This window comes from Camarhynchus parvulus, chromosome 28 (assembly GCF_901933205.1).
Source record: "Camarhynchus parvulus chromosome 28, STF_HiC, whole genome shotgun sequence".
NCBI lineage: Eukaryota > Metazoa > Chordata > Aves > Passeriformes > Thraupidae > Camarhynchus > Camarhynchus parvulus.
The window spans coordinates 714,542-740,485 of record NC_044598.1 but is presented as its reverse complement, the minus strand read 5'-3'; the positions used below and the strand labels follow the sequence as shown (position 1 = coordinate 740,485).

At 63.3% G+C, this 25,944-nt stretch overlaps 3 protein-coding genes across 3 annotated transcripts; 2 read left to right on the top strand and 1 right to left on the bottom strand.

The window, feature by feature from the left end:
• Positions 1-1,441: 1,441 nt before the first annotated feature.
• GDF15 (growth differentiation factor 15) lies at positions 1,442-5,271 on the top strand. Its single transcript, XM_030966952.1, has 4 exons — positions 1,442-1,475; positions 1,660-1,707; positions 3,392-3,790; positions 4,475-5,271. The coding sequence occupies exons 1-4, from the start codon at positions 1,442-1,444 to the stop codon at positions 5,269-5,271; spliced, it is 1,278 nt and encodes a 425-aa protein (XP_030822812.1).
• A 1,297-nt stretch (positions 5,272-6,568) lies between these two features.
• LRRC25 (leucine rich repeat containing 25) lies at positions 6,569-9,376 on the bottom strand. Its single transcript, XM_030966807.1, has 3 exons — positions 9,303-9,376; positions 7,762-8,599; positions 6,569-7,244 (listed from the first exon to the last, which is right to left on the bottom strand). The coding sequence occupies exons 2-3, from the start codon at positions 8,574-8,576 to the stop codon at positions 7,124-7,126; spliced, it is 936 nt and encodes a 311-aa protein (XP_030822667.1). The 5' UTR covers positions 8,577-8,599; positions 9,303-9,376; the 3' UTR covers positions 6,569-7,123.
• A 935-nt stretch (positions 9,377-10,311) lies between these two features.
• Positions 10,312-23,855, top strand: SSBP4 (single stranded DNA binding protein 4). The gene is made up of 17 exons (XM_030966611.1): positions 10,312-10,497; positions 11,971-12,043; positions 12,148-12,209; positions 12,981-13,065; positions 15,632-15,721; positions 16,497-16,556; positions 16,675-16,744; positions 16,850-16,920; positions 17,841-17,908; positions 18,004-18,049; positions 18,155-18,190; positions 18,293-18,347; positions 19,575-19,645; positions 19,751-19,829; positions 22,055-22,083; positions 23,249-23,350; positions 23,735-23,855. Exons 1-17 carry the CDS (start codon positions 10,442-10,444, stop codon positions 23,762-23,764), a joined length of 1,083 nt encoding a protein of 360 aa, XP_030822471.1. The 5' UTR covers positions 10,312-10,441; the 3' UTR covers positions 23,765-23,855.
• Positions 23,856-25,944: the final 2,089 nt, after the last annotated feature.

Below are 25,944 nucleotides of genomic sequence, written 5' to 3'. Positions count from 1 at the left end.
CTGAATGCCATCCCTCCGTGCCCCTCTCCAGCCCTGAATCCTGCCCCTCCATGCCCCTCCATGCCCCTCTCCAGCCCTGAATCCTGCCCCTCCATGCCCCTCTCCAGCCCTGAATCCCATCCCTCTGTGCCCCTCTCCAGCCCTGAATCCTGCCCTGAATCCTGCCCCTCCGTGCCCCTCTCCAGCCCTGAATCCTGCCCTGAATCCTGCCCCTCCACGCCCCTCTCCAGCCCTGAATCCTGCCCCTCCATGCCCCTCTCCAGCCCTGAATCCCATCCCTCTGTGCCCCTCTCCAGCCCTGAATCCCATCCCTCTGTGCCCCTCTCCAGCCCTGAATTGAGGTGGGATGGAGCAAACCCCACCTGGGGTTCCCCATCCCAAATAATTCCTGGAGCCTCCAGCTTCCCCTGAACCCCAAGAGCTGCTTGGAGCTTCATGTGCTGGATGCAGCAGCCAGCCCTTCTTATCCTTTGGTTAAAAAACACCATGAGAAAGCATGAACTGCCTTTTTTCCTGGGGTTTCCCATCCCAAATTATTCCTGGAGCCTCCAGCTTCCCTTGAACCACAAGAACTGCTTGGAGCTCCATGTGCTGCCAGCAGCCTGGCTGCTCTTCCCTTCTTATCCTTTGGTTAAAAAAACACCATGAGAAAGCATAAACTGCCTTTTTTCCAGGGAATCCCCTCCCTGCAGCATCCGCCTTGCTCAGCCTGGGTGGTTTTGGGGAGCACTGGGGTCCTGTAAGGTGTGAGAAGGATCTGGTCCCACTCTGTATCTCCCAGGGGTGATGCCACCAATTCCCAGAGGTCTCTGGGCACTTTTGGGGGATCCTTTGCTCAACAGCTGTGAGGAACTGATAGCCCTAAAATCTGGAAGGCAGCACTTCCCCTCTTGCCACTTGTGGTAAGGAGCTCTGCAAAAAAAAAACCAAATTTTCTGCCAGCTCAGGCAGCTGAGGGGAATTTTCTGCATTTTGGGGGAATTGGAGCCCTCTGGAGCTTCCTGCTCTGTGTCCTTACCGGGACCAGCATCTGGAGAAGGGAAAAGCATGATTTGTTTGGAATTACAGAATGGTTTTGTTGGAAGGGACCTTAAAGCCCATCCCTGCCATGGGCAGGGACACCTTCCACTGTCCCAGGGTGCTCCAAACCTCATCCAAGCTGGCCTTGGGCACCTCCACACCTTCTCAGGCTCAGCAGTGCACGACTGGAGCTTCTCCTGGACTTCCCAGAGCTCGGTCCTCCTCACCCTCAGCCCATGCCAGCTGCTCTTTCCCTGGGAGCAGCAATCCCCTGCTCTAGATCCACGCCAGGAGAGCTGTGCTGAGATGAGGGACCCTCATGGGATGCATTAACTGGAGAGGAACCCTCATCCTGCTGGGAAAAAGCCCCCGTGAACCTCCCAGCCCTGAGCGTGTCCAGGAAGAGCTGAGGACACGTGGGATGCAGAGGCTGCGCAATCCCCTCTTGCAGGCTGGTGAGGACACGCTGGGACATTTCATCATCCCTCACTCAGGATCAAGCCACTGCTCCCAAAAATCCCTCTTTTATGGCCCTGTAAATCTCCGGCTTCCACTGCTGGCGCCTTTGGGGGAAAACATCCGGCTCCAGCAACCTTTGATGCTCTGGGAGTGCGTCATTCCTGGATGTGGGGCTCGCAGAAAATCCATTGCAAAAGCAGAACTTTGGGATTTCGGGGTTTCTGACAGGTCTTGCTCAATGTCACCAGAGAGGTCGGAGCCTCTTCCTGCACCCAGATGTGCCAAGGGCTCCATTTTGGCTCTGGATCAGCACATTTGGCACCCCGGGCATGGTGAAGGGGGCTGGTGGCTGGTGTGGGCATGGAGATGTCCGGAGGGGAGGGAATGGTGTGGTGGTTCTGCCCTTGGGTGCTCCTGGGGTGATGCTCCCTCTCCTCCTCTCCTTTCCCCCCTGGATTTGGGGGGCTGGAGGGTCGCAACACCCTGGCTGATAAAATCCTTGGGAGAGGAATCACAGCAGCCTCGGGGCTCTGGGAAGGTGCTGCAGGAGCGATGGGTGATGTCCCACAAGGGATAAAACCCCGGAGACAAACCTGAGCTTTCCCTGTGAGCCACACGTGGGATTTCCTTCCAGGCTGGGAAGGGAAAAGCAGTGAAATGGGGAGGGGACCTGGGGGGACTCCTGCTTGCTCCTCCTCACCCATCCTGCTGCAAGGACGGATCCAGAGCAGGGCAGCAGAGCCAGGACCGGGCAATCCCTTCTACATGACCCTGATCATCCTGACAGACTTCCCCTTCCCCGTGTTTTCGGGTGAAACTTCTCCTGTGTTTTAGGGTGAAACTTCTTCCCCGTGTTTTAAGCTTTGCCTCAGGCAATCCCTTGAGAGCCCGGGTGAGAAAAGCCGGGGCAGGGCTGGAGCCGAGTCCGGCGGAGGAGCGCGGACAAACAGCCCTAAATCACGGGATTGGAGCGGGGACAAACAGCCCTAAATCACGGGATTAGCGCCCGTTCCTCCCTGGCGGGAGCACAGCTGGAACCCGGGCGCTTGGATGGACCTCAGGACACTCGGGAATGGCCTCGCCTGCCCCGGGGCTCCTGCCCGTTTCCTCACGCCACCGGGAGCTCCTCATCCCTCTGCTCACGTTTTTTCCGTCCAAGCATCCCTGAGGAGGAGCTGGGAGAGGGGCGGCGCAGCGCTGCCCCTCGGGGGTCGTTCCCACCCTGGATTTCGCCCTGCCCAGCCCCGCTCTGGCACGGCGCTGCCCGGCACACGTGGCCCCGCTGGATCCGTGCCACCGGCGTGCCCGGCTCCATCCCGGCTGCCTCCCTTTGGGATGACGTAACCCCGGCCACGGTTGCCTCAGAAGGATCCAGGCTCCCCGAACCCATCCCCCGGCCTCACCTGTCCGGTGGGACCAGGTCCGGTCCCGCTCCTCCCCCTGCTCCGGCCGCACGCCCCTCTCCGCTGGGGTTTTGGGAAAGGGCGGATCGCGATAACAGCGACCCCATAACAGCGAGGTGCCGGCCGGGAGAGGTGCCTGAGGATGCGAGGATGGGAAACCCGTGCTTGGGATGCTCCCGCTTCGCACATCATCCCCTCTCCATCACCCCCAGGGGGATTCCCCGAGCCGCGCCCTCCGTGGGGAAAACCGCGGGTAGAAGGGAAATGTTTGGGTCTGAAAAGGAATATTCCATATTTTGTTTTTAATCTCCGCAGCTGCAAACCAGCTTAGACATCACCCGGCCGCAGCTCTCTCGGAGCTCCTGTCGGAAATCCCAGCGGAGAGGAGAGGAGAGATTCCTGCTGGGAGTTCTCTCCGGCGTCACCCTCCGGGGAGGGGGGACGGAGGGCGGGCAAAGTTCGGCTCCTATAAAGTCAGGTCTGGTCCTCTTCATTCATTCCCCTGCCAGCACCGCCGGCAGCAGCGCGTCCAGCCCTTGCAGAGGAATTTGGAGCAAATCCTGCCCCGAAGCCGGCGGATTCCTGCAGGATGCTGCTGAGCGGAGCGATGCCGCGGGCCGCCCTCACCTGCCTGCGGCTCCTGCTGCTCGTGTCGGCCGCGGATTGCCGGCCCCACACGTGGGACCAGGACAGGTTCCAGCTGGAAGCCGTCAAAAAGGAAATCCTGGAGCGGCTGGGGATGCCGGCTCCCCCAGCCATCCGGCAGCGGCCGGACCCGGAGAGCATCCAGAGAGCGCAGCGGCTCTACCGGCGCAAAGTGGCGGAGCTGGCGGGGAACCGGAGCCGGGACGAGGAGGAGGCGGGAGAGGAGGAAGCCGTGCCCAGGCTGCACCGCCTGACCCCCACCTGTAAGTGGCCGTGGCTCCACGTCGCCCCCCGACCCTCGTGGCCCCCACACGAGTGTCCCAGCGTGTCCCGCCGCCGGGAATGTCACCCCGCGGCCCGGGGACATGACCGGGCATGCAGCGCGGTGGCCGCGCTCATCCTTGTCCTGCTCCTTCCTTGGCCCTGGAAGTGGGGAGGAGCCGCCGCTGGAGCCGTTTTGCCTAAAACCACAAAAAATCAGCGGGGTTGGGGGTGAAAGCTTTGATCAGCCAGCTGGGGGGCTCGGATTGGGGCTCGAGGGGTTTGGGGGTGAGCGGGAGGGGGAAGTGAGGCGCCACCCCCCCGATCCCCAGCTTCTGCTCCAGTTTGGGGGTTTATCTGCGTCTGGGGGGGGGGTGTAATAATTAAATAAATTAATTAATATTAAAATTTAAATTAATTTAAATCATTCCTCTCCTGCTGCTCGGGCTGGCTGGGGACAGTCGGGGCGGGGGTGCTCCGGTGGGTCCTGGGATTCCTTCTCTGGCACCAGGAGAGCTGAGACCGTCCAGCCAGGAATGGACGGGATGTTGGAATTTCCAGCATCCCTCAGGGTGTGGGTGATTCCCTGCAAGCAAAGGCTTGGCTGCCTGGCCGGGGCTGATCCCAAGCCTGGGCTGATGAGGAATTCCTATCTCTTACATCAGCTGTCACCTCTGTCCCTGCAGTGCTGCCCTGGCTGGACATCCCCGAGGAACACCAGGACCCTCAAGGCCACCGGGACCCCCAGGGACACCGGGAGCCCCTCGGTCCCTACCGCTACCACCTCCTGCTGTCCCGCACCGCGGATTTCCACCGGCAGCTCCGCGTGGTGCGGGCGGAGCTGAAACTCCTCAAGCAGCCGCTGTCCCCTCCCGGCGCCTCGGTGCCACCTCGGGTCACCATCTCCACCGTGCCGGGGGCTGGGGGCGCCCCGCAGCTGCTGCACAGCCAGGAGCTGCCGCGGGATTCCCGCAGCCTGGACCTGACGGGAGCCATCCAGCCCTGGCTGGCCGGGCCCGAGCCCTCGCTGCGCCTGCAGCTGGAATTCAGCAGCGACATCTCGGCCGCCCTGGCCGCCTCCGCGGGGGAAACGCTGGAGCTGGAGATGCAAACGCTGGAGGAGCCACCTCGGGCGGCCAGGAGAGCTCGGGGGCTGGAGGAGGAGTGCGGGAAGAGCGATGGGAGGTGCTGCCTGAAGTCGCTGAGGGTCTCCTTCCAGGACATCGGCTGGGCGGACTGGGTGATCGCCCCCAACAGCTACCACATGAGGTTCTGCGAGGGTTCCTGCCCCCACAACTACAAACCGGCCAGCATGCACGCCCAGATCCAATCCAGGGTGCACTCCCTGTCCAAGGCTGCCCCTCCTCCCTGCTGTGTCCCCGCTGGCTACGACCCCATGGTGCTGATGCACCTGGACAGCCAGGGCAGGCTGGTGTCCAGCCTCTTCGAGGACATGCTGGTCACCAGGTGCCACTGTGCCTGACAGCTCCAGCTCTGCCCATCCTGGGCGGGCAAAGCCATCCCGACTGCTTGCAGCTCCAGCATCCCAAAATCCAGATCCTGGGGCACCATGACTCCTGTCCAGCCCTGGATCCGCTGAGCCATGGGCTCTCCAGCATCAGCATCCCAAAATCCAGGTCCTGTGGCACCTCTCAGCTCAGCCAAGGGCTCTCCAGCATCCCAAAATCCAGGTCCTGTGGCACCAAGTGACTCCTCTCCAGCCCTGGCTCTGCTTCAGACCCGGCGTCTCCAGCTCTGCCACCCAGCTCAGCCCCAGCACCTCCAGTTGTGACCTCTCTACCAAGATAATTGTTCCTCTGTCTCTTCTCTAATTTAAATCCATATTTTATCGAGCAGGTGGGTCCTTCCCACCCGAGAGACCCCTGATGGGCTGGGGTGGGTCTGTGCCCAGGTGTCCATATCCCACTCCAAACCCTCTTTGCTCAGAGACTTATTTATGCAACCCAGCTATTTATTTCTAACTTATTGTATTTTATAACAAAATATCCTTTTTTTTGGGGGAGAGGGAAGGGCTTTTGTGATTTTCTATTTTATATATTTCTATGAAACCAAAAGGATGTAATAATCATGAATAAAGTGATTGTAACAGGGGTTCTGGCTGCTCCTCCTGCGCACCTGGGGGGGCTCTGACAGGACCCTCAGCCCCCCTGGGATCTGCCTCCACGTGGATTTGCTGGTAAATCCCCAGGGCTTCCCAGTGCCAGCGTGTGAGTCATGCCTGGGCACTGCTCCCAGAGACCTTTGGGCTGTTTGTGTCCTTGGGAAGGGCACCGGGCACTGCTCTGACCCCTGGGGGTGACCACTGCCCCATTTCCAGGTGCCTCCAGCCCCGTGGGCACCAAAGGGATGGGGGGAACCCCCCTGGGAGGTTGGGGGCACACACGGCGTCCCCAAGGCCTCCCCAAGGATCCATGGGGTGGCTCTGCTGTCACTGCTCCTTTCTGTCCCCTGTTCCAGTGTGGGCTGGGGCTGTCCTGGGCTCAGCAGCTCCTGCTGGGGACCTTGGGGCAGGTGGAATATGGGAGCTCTGCTCTGGGGTGGGGATTTTGGGGACCAGAGACTGAGGGATGCAGGCTGAGATGGCCTCTCTGGGGACAGGGACTGGAGGGACCTGGCTCTTGGTCCCTTGGGACTCCCACTTTGGGGACACAGACTCGGGGAACCCCCAGGAAAACCCCATGTCCTGCCCAGGGCTTCCCATCCCACAGACCACGAGCTATGCGGGTAATTAGAGATAATTAAACCATTTAATGGGGCACAATGAAGCCTCCCAGGGACTGGGGGGACACCCAGACAAACCGTGGGCTCCCTATGTCCCAACAGCTCGGGGTCCCACCGGGAGGATTAAAAAAAAGGAGTTTGTTCTTTGTTCCCCAAAGCGGCAGATTTAGCGGGAAAGGATCGAGCAGGTGGCACCGGATGTCCCCAACCGCCAGCCCGTCCCCAGGCGAGCTCTCCTCTCCATCGGCTCGAAAGGGGAAGAGGAAGCCGAGGCCGTGGTCAGCCCCGCTCCTCGCGCCGGCCCCGGGCGTGTCCCGGCCCCGCCGCTCCGGTGCCGCTGCCGGCGGATGCGGCCGAGGCGTCCCCGCAGCCCCGGGAGGAAATGTCAGCTCAGCCCCCGCCTCCGCCTGAGAACCGGGGCGAAGGAGGGAGCCGGGGCTGCCAAAAAACCCAAAAAACCCCTCGAAAGGCGCTGCCCCAGGATGTGCGTGGGAACCGCGCAGGGGAATGTCCCCGTCCCCTCTGGGCTGGGGGACAGCCAGGGAAAGGGACACAGAGCGTCCCCCCAGGCCTCCCTGTGCCTCCCCAGCCCCTCACTGGTCAGGGGTGAGGTAGATGTCCTCGGTGGGGCCCAGAGTGTTGGCGTAGATGGGCTGGTCCCCGGGATCGGCCGCGCTCTCCAGGAAATAATCCTCGTGCAGCGGGACCTGGGGGCTGGGGCCAGGGAATGCCAGGGGTGGGGTGGGATGGAAAGGATGGGAAAGATCAACAGGATGGGATGGCACAGCATGGTGTGGTGTGGGATGAGGATGGGATGGGATGGGATGGGATGGGATGGGATGGGATGGGATGGGATGGGATGGGATGGGTGGAAAGGGATGGGACGGGATGGGATGGGATGGGATGGGATGGGATGGGATGGGATGGGATGGGATGGAAAGGATGAAGAAAACAGGATGGCACAGCATGCGATGGGATGGGATCGATGGAAAGGGATGGATGGGATGGATGGGATGGGATGGGATGGGATGGGATGGGATGGGATGGGATGGGATGGGATGGGATGGGATGGATGGATGGAAAGGCATGGATGGGGTGCCAGGTTCAGCACAGAATGGATGGAGTGGGGTGGGATGAGGCGGGATGGCTCAGGACAGCCCATCAGGGCACAGCACAGCAGGGAGGGGGTGGAACGTTCCCGGAATGCCCCTTCCCTGTGCCGGAGCCTCACCTGTAGCGCGGCTCCTGCCACGCCAGTGCCAATCCCGCAGCCGGGGCCGTGCGGGGGCTCACGAAGACGTTCTCGTAGTCGGGGCCGTCGGTGACATCGGCGCTCGCGGTGTCCCGGCTGATGTAGCGGGGCTGCCGGAGGCTTCCAGCGCGATCCTGCTTCCCCCTTCCCCCGCCGCCCACCGCGGCTCCCGCTCTCCTCCGCCGGTACCAAACCGCGGCCACCAGCGCTGCCACCAGCGCGGCCACCGCGGCCACCAGCCCGGCCACCAGCGCTGCCACCGGGCCCGCGCCCGGCCCGCACTCCCGGCCGTGGAATTCCGTGACGTTGAAGGGATGCCCGCGCGAGGTGAGGCACTGGCAGCGGATGCCCCCGCGGGCACAGGGCTCCAGGACGGTGCCCAGCACGTCGCAGCGGCAGGACACGCTCAGGGAGCGCAGCGAGGGCTGGAAGGCGGCGGGGGGCACGGCGGCCAGGGGGTTCCCCTCCAGCCTCAGGCTCCGCAGCGCCGTGGCGTTGCTGAAGAAGCCTCGGGGCAGCTCCCGCAGCCGGTTCTCCGCCAGGTCCAGCTCCTCCAGCCGCGGCCCCAGGCGGGCCGAGGCGCTCAGGGCCTCGATGCCGTTGTGCCGCAGCAGCAGCCGCCGGTGCCCCTGGAACGGGCTCCAGTCCAGCTCGGCACAGCCGCTGCTCCGGTTGCTCAGGTCCAGCTCTGGGGAAATGTCCAGCATCAAAGGGAAACAGGGGGACACGAGGAGTATGGGGGTCACGGGGAGCAGCAGCAGCAGCAGCAGCAGCCGGGCCGCAGGGACCCCCATGGTCCTTCCACTGCAGCGGGAGCCTGCTGGGAAACGGGAATCAGGACCCCCATTGGCACCGGATCCCCCCTCCCACCGCAAACCAGTGCAGCCCAGTCTGGTCCCCACCCCGGTGCCGCTGTGCAGGGCTGGGCAGCTCCTGGGGGTCCCAATGGGGCATTTCCTGCCCCCCTTCCCCCTCCCAAGCACAGCAGCCCCACTCGCCTGCGCTCCGGCCGCTGCTGCCTGGTGTGGGGAAGAGGAACAGGCGGGTCCGGCTGGCCTGTGTCACCCTGCCAGGGCGTAGCCGGCCCCGGGGGGGGGAGGGGGGCAGCACCCCCACGTCAGCACCCCCTGAGCCCTGCCAGACCCCCGGTCCTTTCTTGGGGGGCTGAGCATCCCCCCGGCACTGGCTGAATGTCCCGGTGACCCCGGTGACCCGAGGGGCGGGGGACACGCGTGTGGGCACACAGACCCCCCCCGGCCGCACAGGGACCCCCCGAGTGTGAGGGAACCCCGGGGCCGGGTGGGAGCCGGGGGACTCCGTGGCTGTGTCCCCTGGCAGGGTGGGTGTCCCCATCCCGGTGTCCCCTCCGCGTGTCTGCAGCTCAGTGTCCTGAGTGCATCGTGCTCGGGTCCCCTCCCCATGTCCGAGCCCCCTCCGGTGTCCGTGTCCCTGCACGTCCCCCCCGTCTGTGTCCATCCCTGTCCCCACCGTGTCCCCACCGTGTCCCCACCGTGTCACACCGTGTCACACCGTGTCCGTGTCCGCCCCCTGGTGTCCGAGTCCCTCCGTGACTACCTGCTCCCACTCCTGTCCGTGCGTCCCCCCGTCGTGTCCGTGTGTTCCCCTCGTGTCCGTGTCCCTGTATGCCCAACCCCTCGCATGTGTCCACCCCGTCGTGTCCACGTCCACCTGGCCCATCCGTGTCCCTCTGTGTCGCGTGTCTGCGGCCACCCCCTCGTGTCCCTCCATGACCAGCCTGTCTCCATCCCCTCGTGTCGCTGCCCCTTTAAGTCCACCCCATCGCCTCCGCGTCCGCCCTGTCACATCCGTGTCCCTCTGTGTCCCCCGTGTCCCCCCGTGTCCCCCCTCCCATGTCCACCCCTTCGTGTCCGTGCCCACTCTTTCTTGTCCGTGTCCCTCCGTGCCCACCCCCTCGCGTCCGTGTCCACCCTGCCACATGTCCACCCCCTGTGCCCGCCGTGTCCGCGCCCACCCCCTCGTGTCCCTCCGTGACCACCGTGCCCGTGTGCCCTCGTGTCACTGCCCCTTTAACTCACCCCCTCGTGTCCCTAACCCCCCGTGTGCCCCCTCCCTGGATGCCCACCCCCCTCGTGTCCCTGACCCCCCTCGTGTCCCTGCCCCTCCATGCCCACCCCCTCTCGTGTGTCCCCCGTGTCCGTGCCCACTCCTCGCCCTCGCGTCCCCGCGTCCACCCCCTCGGCTCCAGCCCCATCCGCGCCCCCCTGTGCCCCCTGTGCCCACCCCGCGGTGCCCGTGACCCTCCTCTCCCACCCCTCGCCCCCCGTGTCCGTGTCCGTGTCCGTGTCCGTATCCGTGTCCGTGTCCGTGTCCGTGTCCGTGTCCGTGTCCGTGTCCCCCTCCCCGCCACCGCCCCGCTCCCTCCCTCCTCAGCGCGGTCCCCACCGCCTCCCCCCGCCGCCATCGCCCCTTTAAGGGCGGCGCGCGGCGCGGGGGGGGTGGTGGCGGCGCTGCCGGAACAGCCGCGCGGGGGGGGCGCGGCGGTTTCAAGCCCCCCTCGGGCGCGCGGCCGCAGCCGGCGGGGCCGGGCCGGGCCGGGCCGGGATGGCGGCGGGGGCGGCGGGGGCGGCGGGGGCCGCGCGGGGCCGGGCCCGGGGCCGCTGACAGCCGCCGCCGCGCCATGTACGCCAAGGGCAAGGGCTCCGGCGTGCCCTCGGACGGCCAGGCCCGCGAGAAGTGAGTGCGGCGCCGGGCGGCGGCGGGGGACGGCCGGGGCGCGGAAGTTTTTTGCCGGGGCGGGCGCCGGGGGAGCAGGGACGGAGCGGGAAGGGACGAGGGGGGGAGAGATCGGGAAAAGCGGGGGGGGATCGGGGGGCGGGCGGACCCCCCGGCCCCGCCCCGCCGGGGAGCACCGGCAGCCGCGGGGCAGCGGGAGCTGGCGGGGGTCAGCCGGGCACCGGGAGCCGGGATGAGCTCCCCGGTCTGCGGTATCCCCCGGGGCATCGGGAGCCGGGATGGTCCCCCCGATCCGTAGCATCCCCCGGAGCGGTGGGAGTCGGGATGATCCCCCCGGTCCGTGCTATCCCCCGGGGCACCGGGAGCTGCGGGGGCCCCGGGAGCACGGATGATTCCCCCCGATCTGTGCCATTCCCCGGGGTACCGGCAACCGGGATGATCCCCCCGGTCCGTGGCTTCCCGGGGCACCGGGACCCGGGATGATCCCCCTCGATCCGTGACATCCCCCGGGGCACCGGGAGCTGCGATGTGCCGGGGTCCGTGGCATCCCCCGGGGCGCCGGGAGTCGCGATCACGCCGGGGCTAACGGGAGCCGGGATGTGCCCCCCGGGTATTGCCACATCTTGGGGCACCGGGAGCTGCGGGAGCACCGGGCTGATCTCCCCGGTCTGCGGCATCCCCGGGGGCACCGGCGGCCGGGATGCCCCTTCCCCGACCGTGCCATCCCCCGGGGCACCGGGACCCGGGCTGATCCCCGTGCTCCGTGCCATCCGCCAGGGTACGGGAGCTCACCGAGGCTGCCGTGAGCGGGGCTGTGCCCCCGGTTTCTGCCATCCTCCGGGGCTACCGGGAGCCGGGGCGATCCCCCCGGTTTCTGCCATTCCCAGGGGCACCGTGACCCGCGATGGCACCGGGGCTACCGGGAGCCGGGATGTGCCCGGTCCGCAGCGTCCCTGAGGGCACCGGGAGCCCTCCCCGGCCGTGCCATCCCCGGAATGGCCCCGGGGCTGCCGATGCTCCGCGGCCGCTGCCAGCCGCGGTCCCCGGTCCGTGCCCCGCCGCTCCCGGCTGTGTCCCCGTGCCCGAGGCCACCGCGCTCCCCGGGGCACCTGCTGGGGCCGGGGGCTGCACCCAGCGGGGCTGAGACCCCCGCGGGTCCCGTTCCTGCTCCCCGGGGTTCCGTGAGTGCCAGCGGGGACACGCGTGGTGGCACCGGGCCCCGAGCCACATCCTCTGGGCTGTGTCACCTGTCCTGGAGCCACCCCGGCGCTGCTGCCGTGCGGTGCCACCGGTGGGAGTCACTCGGTGCCACCGCTGGGGTCCCTCGCAGGGAGGTGACATCGAACCTCCCTCATTAATCTGCACTAATTGAGGGGGCTGTTCCCCGTGTTCCTCGGGGTCCCTTGGGTGGGGGTGTCACCGTGGGGGTGGCAGGTCCCTGACGCTGTCCCTGTCCCCATCCTGTCCCCCCAGGCTGGCGCTCTACGTCTACGAGTACCTGCTGCACGTGGGGGCCCAGAAATCTGCCCAGACCTTCTTGTCGGAGGTAAGGGGGGGGGGGACAGCACCCCCAGACCCCCCCATCCCACCCAGGGGGGGTCCTGGAGCCCCTCCCATCCCTGCTGACCCCCCCCCGTGTCCCTCTGGCAGATCCGATGGGAGAAGAACATCACGCTGGGGGAGCCCCCCGGCTTCCTGCACTCCTGGTGGTGGTGAGTGGGGGTCTGGGGGGGTTGGAAAGGGGGGAACCCCCCCCATGCCCATGGCAGAGGGGCTGGGAGGGGGTCTGGGAGCTGCCCCCCCCTCATTCTGCCCCCACATCACCTCGTACCCCATAAACATAAACCTGCCCCTCTGCTTTTCCCATCCGCGATTTGGGGGCCCCCCCTTCCCCTCCCATCCCGGCCCCCCCTGCCCGGCTCCTCCAGATGGATCCAATTTGGCACCAAGAGTGGAGCTGGGGGGGCTCCCGGCCCCGGGGCTGGACCCCCGCGCTGGGGGGGCCCCAGCAGAGCCCCCCGAGGAGGGTGTGGGGGGGCACCACTTGTTGGGGGGCTCGGGGGTGGGCAGGGGATGATCAGTTGGTGATTTGGGGAGGGGGACACACGCAGTGAGGGGGGGTTAAGCTGGCACCCAGCCAGCACCCCCCAAACCAGGGGGGGCACCCAGAGCCAGGCAGGGCCCCCTGTGCTGTCCCAGCCCAGGGCGGGGGGCGCGGGCAGGGACGCCCCCCCTCCCCACGCCGGGATGCTGCTGCAGCCTGATGTAAAGTCCCAGGAATTTGGGCTCCGGCCGTAGCGACCGTTTCCAGGGAAAACAGGCGGGGAAAGCAGCGCCCGAGCGGCCGGGAGGCCCCCGCCGAGGGAGGGGGGACACGGCCGCGGCCGCGGGGCTCGCTGGGAGGGGGTCAGGGCTGTGAATTGGGGGGGGGTCCTCACCCGCTGCCCCCCCATGCCACCCCAACCCCGTTGTGGTTTTCCCAGCGTGTTCTGGGATCTGTACTGCGCCGCTCCCGACCGCCGCGAGACCTGCGAGCATTCCAGCGAGGCCAAAGCCTTCCATGACTACGTGAGTGCCTCGGGAGGGGGGGGCCGTGTCCCGCTGACCCCCACCCCCCCATACCGTCGGGACCCCCCCCCGTGCCGGGGTTCCTGCGCTGCCAGCCCCGATCTCTGGGTGACCTATTTCCTATTCCCCATTGCACAGGGTGCCAGCGAGGGGGGGTTAATCCCTGGGGGCCTGGCTCTGTGCCCCCCCCCGGGGGACCCCGGCGTGCCCTGGCGTGCCCATCCCCCACTGTCACCCCCCCAGGGCACAGGGACCCCGGGCACGGTGCCAACCGGGGGTGTCCCCTGTCCCCACCCGGGGTCCTGGGGGTGTCCCCTGTCCCCACCCGGGGTCCTGGGGGTCACTGCAGGGCTGGGGCTCAGTGGGACCCCCCCACATTGAGGGGACCCCCCCCAGAACAGCTCTGCTCCCTCCCAGTGCCAGCTCTGGGGGTTTCATCACCGGCACAGAGTCTGCAGCCCCCGGGGCTCCCAGGTCCCTGTGCCCGCTCCTGCCAGGGCTGGGGGCACGGGGGGGGCACGGGGGGGGCGCTGGGGCTGCGGGGGCACCGTGCCCTGGGATGGGGAGTGGTCCCCAAGATGCTGCAGGGTCCACAGTGCTGCGGGATGCAGGATCCATGATCCCCAGGATATTGTAGGATGCTGTGGGATGCAGGGTCCAGAGCCCATGGGATGCTCTAGGATGTCGTGGGATGCTTTGGGATGCAGGAGGATGCTGTAGGATGCTCTAGGATGCTCTAGGATGCTTTGGGATGCTGTGGGATGTTGTGGGATGCTGTGGGATGCTGTGGGATGCTGTGGGATGCTGTGGGATGCAGGATGGTGCAGGGTCCAGAGCCCCACAGGATGCAGGATTCTGTGGGATCCGCAGTGCTGTGGGATTCTGTGGAGCCCGCGGTGCTCTGGGGCGGGGGATGCCACGGGATGCAGGAGGCCAGGGGACGATGCAGGATGCTTTGGAATGCTGTAGGATGCTGTGGGGTGATGCAGGAGGCTGTGGGATGCTGTGGGGTGATGTAGGATGTTTTGGGATGCTGTAGGATTCTGTGGGATGATCTGGCATGCTGTGGGGTGATGCAGGATGCTGTGGGGTGATGCAGGATGCTGTAGGATGCTGTGGGATGCTGTGGGATGATCCAGGGTGCTGTGGGATCCGCAGCCCCGCAGGATGTGGGATGCTGTGCCGTGTAGGATGCCCTCGTGGGATGCAGGGTCCTGGGGGGGGTCCCTGTCCCTGGGGGGACACTCAGGGTGCCACAGGGGGCACTCTGTGGGCTGCAGGACCCTCGGTGGCCCCTGGGCTCAGGACCCTGCCGGGCCCACGTGCATCCCCTGCCCCCCAGGAATCCCCTGACCCCTGTGGGGCCCAGGGGGTCCCGTGGGGTCCTTTGGGGTCCCAGGGGGTCCTTTGGGGTCCCGGGGGGTCCTTTGGGGTCCCGTGGGCCCTGCGAGGCCGCGCTGGCGCCGCGGGGGCTGCAGCAGGACCCCCCCCCCGCCGCCCCCGGCCCCATGGCTGCGCAGAGCTGATTTCCATGCTGGAATTAATGAGGCTGCTGCCGGTGCGGTGCCGGTGACGCCGGGGACACGGCACGGGTCAGGCCACGTTGCCATGGCACTGCTGCCTGGCAGGGCTGGGGGGAGCCCCAGGGCCCCCCCGCACCCGCTGGGGTGCCCCACGCAGCCCTGGCCCCATCGCAGTGCCCGGCTGGGCTGCACTGGGGGGTCCCAGCGTGGAGCTGGGGTCCCCTCGTGTTCCCATCAGCCCCCCCCCAGGCATGTTGGGACCCCCAGAGCATCCCGGTGACCCCACAGAACTGGGGGGCTCCAGCAATTAGGGGCAGATATTGGCAGCAGTGGGGTCTGGGGTCCCCCCGGGGGGTGAGCCCCCCCTAAACTGCCCCCCACGTGTCCCCCCCCTCTCCAATTTCCTCCCTGCTGACCTTGAGCCCGCAGGAGGAGCCGCAGCTCCCCCACCTGTTGCCATGGCAACCCTGCTTTGCATCACCGGGCGGTGGGGGGGCCGGGGGGGCCCCGTTCGGTCCCTGCTCCGAGGGGACAGCGCTGTCACCCCCGGGGGCTGCAGTGGCCCCAGCCTGTCCCTGCGGCTGAGTCTGGGGTCCCCAGGAGGGGACACAGCCCTGGGACCCCCATGGGGCACAGACCCCATCTGGGTGTCCCTGAGCTCTCAGTGCCACCAACCCTGGGTGTCACCCGTGTCCCAGGTGTCACCGTGGCCATCCCCGTCCCCAGAGCAGCAGCCGCAGCCCCCAGCCCTGGGCGCCGCGGGACCCCCACCCCGCCGGGCTGGCGGTGCCTTGGGGGGCGCGGGGCCCCCCGGGCGGAGGGGGCAGCGCGGGGTTCCCCCCTTCTCCTCCGTGCTCCAAATTGGAACCATTTGTGGCGCCGGGGCCGAGCGGGAGGAGCGGAAAAGCGCCGCATTCCTTCCCTTCACAGCTCCCCCCGGGCGCTGCGGGGGCCCCGAGCTCGGGGCTGCGCGGGGGGCGCTGGGGACCCCCCGGCCCCACTCTGAGCTGTCTGTCCGTCCGTCTGTCTGTCTGTGCCCGCAGAGCGCGGCGGCGGCGCCCAGCCCGGTGATGGGGAACCTGCCCCCCGGGGATGGCATGGCCGGGGGTCCCGTGCCCCCCGCCTTCTTCCAGGTACGGCGTGTCCGTGTGTCCGTGTGTCTGTGTGTCCCTGTGTCCTGTGTGTCCGTGTGTCCCTGTGTCTGTATGTCTGTATGTCTATGTGTCTGTACGTCCGTGTGTCCTGTGTGTCCGTGTGTCTGTGTCCTGTGTGTCCCATGTGTCCGTGTGTCCGTGGTGTGTCTGTGTGTCCGTGTGTCCATGTGTCCGTGTGTCCGTGTGTCCGTGTGTCTGTGTCCGTGTGTCCTGTGTGTCCCATGTGTCCGTGTGTCTGTGGTGTGTCTGTGTGTCCGTGTGTCCTGTGTGTCCGTGTGTCCATATGTCCTGTGTGTCTGTGTGTCCTGTGTGTCCATATGTCCTGTGTGTCCGTGTGTCCGTGTGTCTATGTGTCTGTGTGTCCGTGTGTCTTGCGTGTCCGTGTGTCTGTATGTCTGTGTGTCTGTGTGTCCGTGTGTCCTGTGTGTCCTGTGTGTCCGTGTGTCCGTATGTCCTGTGTGTGTGTGTCCCATGTGTCCATATTTCCTGTGTGTCCGTGTGTCTATGTGTCTGTGTGTCTGTGTGTCCGTGTGTCCTGCGTGTCCGTGTGTCTGTATGTCCGTGTGTCCGTGTGTCCTGAGCGGGTTTTGGGGAGGAAGGGGGTCACACCCCCACCATGGCACAGCCTCCCCCCGTGTCCCCACAGCCCCCATGAGGTCACAGACCCCTCCCAGGGGTCACAGCCCCCCCGGGCCCCCCAGGACCCCCAGGGTGACACCGACCCCCCCAAACCCCCTCTCTCCCTCTCTTGCAGCCGTTCATGTCCCCCCGCTACCCCGGCGGCCCCCGGCCCCCGCTACGGATGCCCAACCAGGTGAGGCGGTCGCTGCCGGAGCCCCCTCCCCAATAAAGGGGTGCATCCCCTCCCCGGTAAAGGGGTGCAGCCCCCTCCCCAGCACCCTGACCTGCTGTGCCCCCTCCCCTCTGTGCAGCCCCCCGTGGGCGTTCCTGGCTCCCAGCCGCTGCTGCCCAACGCCATGGACCCGGCTGCGCGGGCTCAGGGTGAGTCTGGGGTCCCCCGGGGTCCCTGAGCCCTCCCCAGAGCCCCGAGTGGGGCCTCGGGGGGGCTCCGGGGGTCTCACGGCTCCCCCTGCCCCATCTGTGCAGGGCATCCCGGCATGGGGGGCCCGATGCAGCGCATGAACCCCCCCCGAGGCATGGCGGGCATGGGGCCGCAGGTATGGGGGGCTGGGATGGGGGATTGGGGGCACTGGGGTAATGGGATTGGGGGCACTGGGATAGGGGATTGGGGGCTGGGATAGGGGATTGGGGGCACTGGGGTAATGGGATTGGGGGCACTGGGATAGGGGATTGGGGGGCTGGGATGGGGGATTGGGGGCACTGGGATAGGGGATTGGGGGGCACTGGGATGGGGATTGGGGGGCTGGGATGGGGGATTGGGGGCACTGGGATAATGGGGATTGGGGGCACTGGGATAGGGGATTGGGGGCTGGATTGGGGGCACTGGGAGGGGATGGGGGGATTGAGGTTGGGATTGGGGGCACTGGGGTAATGGGATTGGGGTCACTGGGATAGGGCATTGGGGGGCACTGGGATAGGGGATGGGGGCACTGGGGTAATGGGATTGGGGGGCACTGGGATGGTGGGATAGTGGGGTGATGGGGTAATGGGACGTTGGGGTACTGGGGTACTGGCATAGGGCAGGGTCAGGGGTGCAGGGGGGGAAGTGGTTACAGGGACAGGGTGACAAGGATATGGGGATGGGGATACAGGGATGGGGTACAGGGATGAAGGGGATGGGAATGGGAGTTCAGGGATGGGGACAGGGAACAAGAAAAAGGACGTGGGTGGGGACAGGGATGGGGGTAACAGGGACAGGGAATGGGGATATAGGGATGGGGACAGGGATGAAGGGGATGGGAATGGGAGTTCAGGGATGGGGACAGGGAAATAAGGACATGGATGGGGACAGGGAACAGGAATAAGGACGTGGGTGGGGACAGGGATGGGGGTAACAGGGACAGGGGATGGGGATATAGGGACGGGGATGGCTTTTGGGGACAGAGGTGGAGGTCACAAGGGGGTGGGGACAGTGCTGGGGGTGTCCCAGCCCCGCTGACCCCCCCCCGTCCCGCAGAGCTACGGCAGCGGGATGCGCCCCCCCCCCAGCTCGCTGGCCGGCCCTGGGATGCCCACCATGAACATGTAAGACCCCCGTGCCCCCCCCCATGGCCCCCCCAGCGTGGGGGGAGCCCCGGGCCCGGCAGGACCCCCCCTCACTGACCCCATTGCCTTCCCAGGGGTCCCGGTGGCCGCGGGCCCTGGCCCAACCCCAACGCCAACTCTGTAAGTTTGGGGGTTTTGGGGGGGATACCTTGGGGTGGGGGGGTCCTATGGGGGTGCTCCCCCCGTGTCCCCCCCCGTGCTGAGTCCCCCTTTGTCCCCCCACAGATTGCCTACTCCTCCTCATCCCCTGGGAATTACGTGGTGAGTATTGGGGTGCGCTGCTGGGGACGGGGGGGCTGCGGTGACCCCGTGACCCCCCAAACCCACCCACCCCCCTTTTTCTTCTTTCCATTTCCCTTCCAGGGCCCTCCTGGGGGTGGTGGCCCCCCTGGTACCCCCATCCTGCCCAGCCCCGGAGGTGAGTGAGGGGATTTGGGGGAGTGTGAGTGGGATTTGGGGAATGTGATTGGGATTTGGGGCTATAAGTGGGATTTTTGGGGATATGATTGGGATTTGGGAGACTGTGAGGGGGATTTTGGGGGTGTGAGTGGGATTTGGGGGTATAAGTGGGATCTGGGGGGGTGTGTGGGGGATTTGGGGGAGTGTGAGTGGGATTTTGGGGGGTGTGATTGGGATTTTTGGGGGGTGTGATTGGGATTTGGGGGAGCGTGTTTGGGATTTGGCAATATAAGTGGGATTTTTGGGGGTGTGAGTGGGATTTGGGGGTGTGTGAGTGAGATTTGGGGTGGGGGTGAGTAGGATTTGGGGTGTGAGTGGGATTTGGGGAGTGTGATAGGGATTTGGGGCTATAAGTGGGATTTTTGGGGCTGTGATTGGGATTTTGGCAATATGAGTGGGATTTTTGGGCTGTGATTGGGATTTGGGGCTATAAGTGGGATTTTGGGGTGTGTGATTGGGATTTGGCAGTATAAGTGGGATTTTTGGGTGTGTTAGTGGGATTTTTGGGGCTGTGATTGTGATTTGGCCATATGAGTGGGATTTTTGGAGCTGTGATAGGGATTTGGGGCTATAAGTGGGATTTTTGGGGCTGTGATTGCGATTTGGGGCTATAAGTGGGATTTTTGGGTGTGTGATTGGGGTTTGGCAGTATAAGTGGGATTTTGGGGTGTGTGATTGGGATTTGGCATTATAAGGGGAATTTTTGGGGGAGTGAGTGGGATTTGGGGACTGTGATTGTGATTTGGGGGGTGTGATAGGGATTTGGGGCTATAAGTGGGATTTTTGGGTGTGTGATTGGGATTTGGCGGTATAAGTGGGATTTTTGGGTGTGTGATTGTGATTTGGGGGGTATGATAGGGATTTGGGGCTATAAGTGGGATTTTTGGGGCTGTGATTGTGATTTGGCAGTATGAGTGGGATTTTCGGGTGTGTGATTGGGATTTGGGGCTATAAGTGGGATTTTTGGGGCTGTGGTAGGGATTTGGCAATATGAGTGGGATTTTTGGGGCTGTGATAGGGATTTGGGGCTATAAGTGGGATTTTTGGGGCTGTGATTGTGATTTGGCGGTATGAGTGGGATTTTCGGGTGTGTGATTGTGATTCGGGTGTGTGATTGGGATTTGGGGCTGTAACCGGGATCGGGGGGTGCCACGCTCACCCCCCCACGCGCGCTGTGTCCCCCCAGACTCCACCAACTCCAGCGAGAACATGTACACCATGATGAACCCCATGGGACCCGCGGGGAGCCGGCCCAACGTGAGCCAGGGAGGGGACAGGGAGGGGACACAGGGGGGGGACACGGGGCTCAGGGGTCCCTCGGGGTCCCCCCAGCATCCCTGAGCCCCCCCTTTTCCCTTGCAGTTCCCCATGGGCCCCGGAGCCGAGGGGCCGCTGGGCGGGATGAGCGCCATGGAGCCGCACCACATGAACGGGTCCTTAGGTGGGTGACAGCCCTGGGGACAGCAGGGACCTCTGTGCTTTCCCCCCCCAGGAACCCCAAAATCCCCAAATCCATCTGGGGGGGTCCATCTGAGGCTGGATGGGCTCGTGCAGCAGGAGGGGCGCGGGGGGGGGAGGGGGGAGTGAACTGAGGGGACACACGAGGGGTTTGGGGACACACGCATGGATTTGGGGACACACACGGGGGTTTGGGGACACACACGCGGGGATTTGGGGACACAAATGGGGATTTGGGGACACACACGGGGATTTGGGGACACAAACAGGGATTTGGGGGCACACACGGGGATTTGGGGACACACGCGGCGATTTGGGGACACACACGGGGATTTGGGGACACAAACAGGGATTTGGGGACACAAGTGGGGATTTGGGGACACACGAGGGGTTTGGGGACACAAACGGGGATTTGGGGGCACACACGGGGATTTGGGGACACAAACAGGGATTTGGGGATACAAGTGGGGATTTGGGGACACACGCGGGGATTTGGGGACACAAACGGGGATTTGGGGACACACACGGGGGATTTGGGGACACACGAGGGGGTTTGGGGACACAAACAGGGATTTGGGGACACAGGGATTAGGGAACATGCACAGGGGTTTGGGGACACACACAGGCATTTGGGGACAGGCACAGATTTGGGGACACGTACAGGGATTTGGGGACGTGGACACGGGTTTGGGGACACACAGAGGGATTTGGTGACAGGCACAGATTTAGGAACATGCACAGGGATTTGGGAACACGTACACAAATTTGGGGACACACACACAGATTTGGGAACACACACAGGGATTTGGGGACACACACAGGGATTTGGGGACACACAGATTTGGGAACACACACACAGATTTGGGGACACACACGGATTTGGGGACACACACACAGATTTGGGAACGGACACACAGATTTGGGGACACACACGGATTTGGGGACACACACACAGATTTGGGGACACACACACAGATGGGACACACACGGATTTGGGGACACACAGATTTGGGGACACACACACAGATTTGGGGACACACACAGATTTGGGGACACACACACAGATTTGGGGACACACACAGGGGAGACATACACACAGATTTGGGGACACAAGAGGGGGGGATTTGGGGACACACACAGATTTGGGGAACACACACAGATTTGGGGACACACAGGATTTGGGGAACACACACAGATTTGGGAACGCACACACAGATGGGAAAAGGATTTGGGGACACACACACAGATTTGGGGACACACACAGATTTGGGGACACACACAAGATTTGGGGACACACACGATTTGGGGACACACACGGATTTGGGGACACACACCCACAGATTTGGGGACACACACAGATTTGGGGACACACACACAGATTTGGGGACACACACAGATTTGGGGACACACATACAGATTTGGGGACACACACACAGATTTGGGGACACACACACGGATTTGGGGACACACACAGATTTGGGGACACACACACAGATTTGGGGACACACACGGATTTGGGGACACACACGGATTTGGGGACACACACACAGATTTGGGGACACACACAGATTTGGGGACACACACACAGATTTGGGGACACACACAGGGATTTGGAGACATACACACAGATTTGGGGACACACACAGATTTGGGGACACACAGATTTGGGGACACACAGATTTGGGGACACACACACAGGTCTGGGGACACACACAGATTTGGGGACACACAGATTTGGGGACACACACACAGATTTGGGGACACACACAGATTTGGGGACACACAGATTTGGGGACACACACAGATTTGGGGACACACACGGATCTGGGGACACACACACAGATTTGGGGACACAGATTTGGGGACACACACAGATTTGGGGACACACACGGATCTGGAGACACACACACAGATTTGGGGACACACACAGATTTGGGGACACACACGGATCTGGAGACACACACACAGATTTGGGGACACACACACAGATTTGGGAACACACACACAGATTTGGGGACACACAGATTTGGGGACACACAGATTTGGGGACACACACACAGGTCTGGGGACACGGATGGACTGGGGGACACGCAGTGTGGGAAGGACACGTGGATTATGGAGGGTGGGGGACACAGTTTGGGGGACACACGTGGCTTAGGGACACTCAGATTTCGGGGGGTCACTAATGCCCCTCTGTCACCCTGGCAGGCTCCGGGGACATGGATGGGCTGCCAAAGGTGAGCTGGGGACCTGGGACCCCCACGGTGCTGGCACCCCCTTTACTGGGGTCCCCCGTGGAATGGCACCTCTGTTTATTGGGAATCTCCAGTGTGCTGGGATCCCCCGTGCACTGGGACCCCCAGGAAATGCACTGGGAGCCCCCCACGTGTATTGGGATCCTATTTTTGGGACTCCCCCATATTCTGGGACCACCCCATTTACTGGGACCCCACTGATGGGGGGCAAACGTGCTGGGGAGCCCGTGGTCCCTCATTTACAGGGACCCCATTTGTTTGGGTTCCCCCACGTGCTGGGACCACCCCATTTATGGGGACCCCATTTATTGCCCCCCACCATATACTGGGACCCCATTTATTTGGGCTCTCCCATGTGCTGGGACCACCCCATTTATTTGGGACCCCATTTATTGCCCCCGCTATATATTGGGACCACGCAATTGTTTTGGGGACCCCATTTTTTGGGAACCCATTTATTGCCCCACTCCATATACTGAAACCCCATTTATTTGGGTTCCCCCATGTGCTGGGACCACCCCATTTATTGGGACCCCATTTATTGCCCCCCACAATTTACTGGGACCCCATTTATTTGGGTTCCCCCATGTTCTGGGACCACCCCATTTATTCGGACCCCATTTATTTGGGTTCCCCCATATATTGGGACCACCCCATTTATTGGGACCCCATTTATCACCCCCAATTTACTGGGACTCCATTTATTGCCCCCCACAATTTACTGAAACCCCATTTATTTGGGTTCCCCCATATATTGGGACCACCCCATTTTTGGGACCCCATTTATTGGGACCCCATTTATCGCCCCCCCACAATTTACTGGGACCTCATTTATTTGGGTTCTCCCATGTTCTGGGACCACCCCATTTATTGGGACCCCATTTATTGCCCCCCACACTTTAGTGAAATCCCATTTATTTGGGTTCCCCCATATATTGGGACCACCCCATTTATGGGACCCCATTTATCGCCCCCCACAATTTACTGGGACCCCATTTATTTGGGTTCCCCCATTTGCTGTGACCCCCTTTACCCCCTCCCCACACTGTGACTCCCCCACCCCACCGCCCCCTCCCCATCTCCTGTCACCCCATTAATCCCCCCCCCCAGACCCCCACTAACTCTTGTCCCCCCTCCCTCCCTCCAGAGCTCCCCCAGTAATTTGGGGGCCCTGAGCAACCCCCCCGGGACCCCTCGTGACGACGCCGAGCTGAGCAGCAATTTCCTAAATCCCTTCCAAAGCGACAGCGTAAGGGACCCGGCGGGGACCCCCGCGCACCCCCGGGGGGGCAGGCGGCGAGGGCGGGGGGCCCGGGGGGGGCGCGGCCGGGGACGGGGGGGGTCAGCGAGCAAAGCCCCCTGGCGACCCCCCCAAATTGTGTCACCACCACCACCACCACCACCACCACGGCCGGCGTCATCATCGTCATCGGCACCACCGGCAGCGGCGACGGCGACGGCGGGGGGGGCGCCTTGGCCGAGCGAGGTGTGAGGATGAGGAAGGAGGGCGGCGCTGGGGGGGGGGGGGGGCAAGCGGTGTGTGTGCCCCCCCCAACCCCAACCCCAACCCCGGGACCCCCCTGCCCACCCCGGCCCCGCTAATAACGCTGTGGTGTCTCCGCTCTCTCTGTAGTACTCGCCCAGCATGACAATGAGCGTGTGAGCCCCGCGCCGAGGCCGCCGACAGCCAGACCGCCCTCACCCACCACCGAAAAAACAAAAAAAACCACAAAAAAACCAAAAAAACCAAAAAACAACAAAAAAATTCATTAATTTTAATGATCAAACGATCAGCCCCACCCGGCCCCGCCCCGTCACGCCCAAACCCCCCAATTCATTCAGCGCCCCCCCCCCCTTTCCTCCGCCCAATTATTCCGCCCCCGCCTTTTTCTTATTTTTTTTATATTTTTGGGGTTTTGGGGGTTTTTTTTTTTTTTCCAAACGAACACTAAAAACGAGCGGGAAAAAAAAAAAAAAAGATAATTAAGATAATGATGATTAGAAATAAGTCACGTGACTTATTTGCTCCCCCCCCCCCAGCACTGGGACCCCTCCCCTGTTTTCCAGCACTGGGAGCCATTTCCAGTCCTTCCCCCCTTCCCCCAAACTGGGGGTGTTCCCAGTACTGGGGTTGACCCCCCCAAACTGCTGGGACCCCATTTATTGCCCCCCCCAGCACTGGGGACCCCCCCTTTGGGCTGGGACCCCATTTATTGCCCCCCCCAGCACTGGGGACCCCCTCCCCACATTCCCAACCGCAGCCCCCGTCCCCAAGGCGGGGGGTCCAGCACTGGGGGGGGGGGCTGAAGGGGCATTTTTGGGGTGTTTTGGCCCCCCACGCGTGGTGGGAGGGGGGATTTTTGTGGATTTTTTTTTTGGGGGGGGGCTCCGGGGCATTGCGCCCCCCCTCCCCTCCATGGCAGGTAGTGCCAAACCCCCCCCCCCCCCACCCCCCCCAATTTGGGGCATCCGGGGGGGTTCCCTGAGCTGTGAGTGTGACCCCCAGTTCTCCCAGTGCCCCCCAAATCCCGGCTGTGCTGGGGGAGGGGAAGGAGGGGGGGGGGCCAGGCCGTGCCCCCCCCATGGCACAGCCCCCCCCCAGTGCAGAGCAGCCCCCCCAGCCCCACCCCCCAGTCTGTGTGCTCAGCCAGCACTGTGACCCCCCCGGCCCCCCCCGAGCACCAGACCGGGGCCCCCCACCCCAGGGACCACTTTCATATGAAGGAATTTTTTTTTTTTTTTTCTGGTGTGGTTTGGAATTTTTTTTTTTTTTTGGTGTTTGGTTTTATTTTTTCGTTGTTTTTTTTTTTTTGCCTGATTTTTTTTCCTCTTTTATAACAGAAAGGACCTCAAAGCTCCCCCACCCCTTACCCCCCTCAAGAGCCCCCAAAATGCCGCTGCACACCCGGACCCCCCTCCCCTGTACAGCCCCCCTCGTGTCCCCCCCAAAAAGTGGGGTGACCCCCCCATAGGCGTAGTTCTGTTCTGTGTAGGGACCCCCCCCTCATTTCTAAACCTCTAGATCCCCCCCCCCCCACCATTGCTTATCAAAACAAAATGGGGGAACACCCCCCCTCCCCCCGGAAAAAAGAACAAAAAAAAAAAAAAAAAAAAAATACAAAAAAAAAAAAAAAAAGAAAAAAAAAAAAGCCCTAAAATGACAAAAAAAAAAAAAAAATCCACGACCCCCCCAACACCCCCCCTTCCCCCCCGCATCAATAAATGTAATTTGATTTTTTTTCAGAAGGCGGCGATGTTTGGGTCTCACTGCGGGTGGGGGGGACCCCGAAACCACGCGAAGAGGAACGAGGTGAGGGGGGACCCCAAGAACCAAATAAAGGGACCCCAAAACCGGGTGAAGGAACTCCCAAAACCAAATGAGGGACCCCAAAACCGGCTGAGGTTCCGGGGACCCCAAATACCAGATGAGACCCCAAAAACCAAGTGAGAGACCCGAAAACCCAAGAGAAGAAACTCCAAAACCAAGTGAAAGACCCCAGAACCAAATGAGGGACCCCAAAACCAGGTGAGGGACCCCAAAACCATGTGAGATTCCAAGGAACCACCAGGGGGACCCCAAATACCAGATGAGACCCCAAAAAACAAGTGAAGGAGGCCAAAACCAGGTGAGGTTCCAGGGAGGACCCCACAGACCAGATGAGAGCCCAAAACCCAAATGAGGGACCCCAAAACCCAAGTGAAGAGACCCCAAAACCAGGTGAGGGACCCCAAAACCGGCTGAGGTTCCAAGGAGGACCCCAAAGACCAGATGAGACCCCAAAACCCAAGTGAAGAGACCCCAAAAACAGTCGGGGGTGTCACGCTGTGCTCGGGGTTTATTGG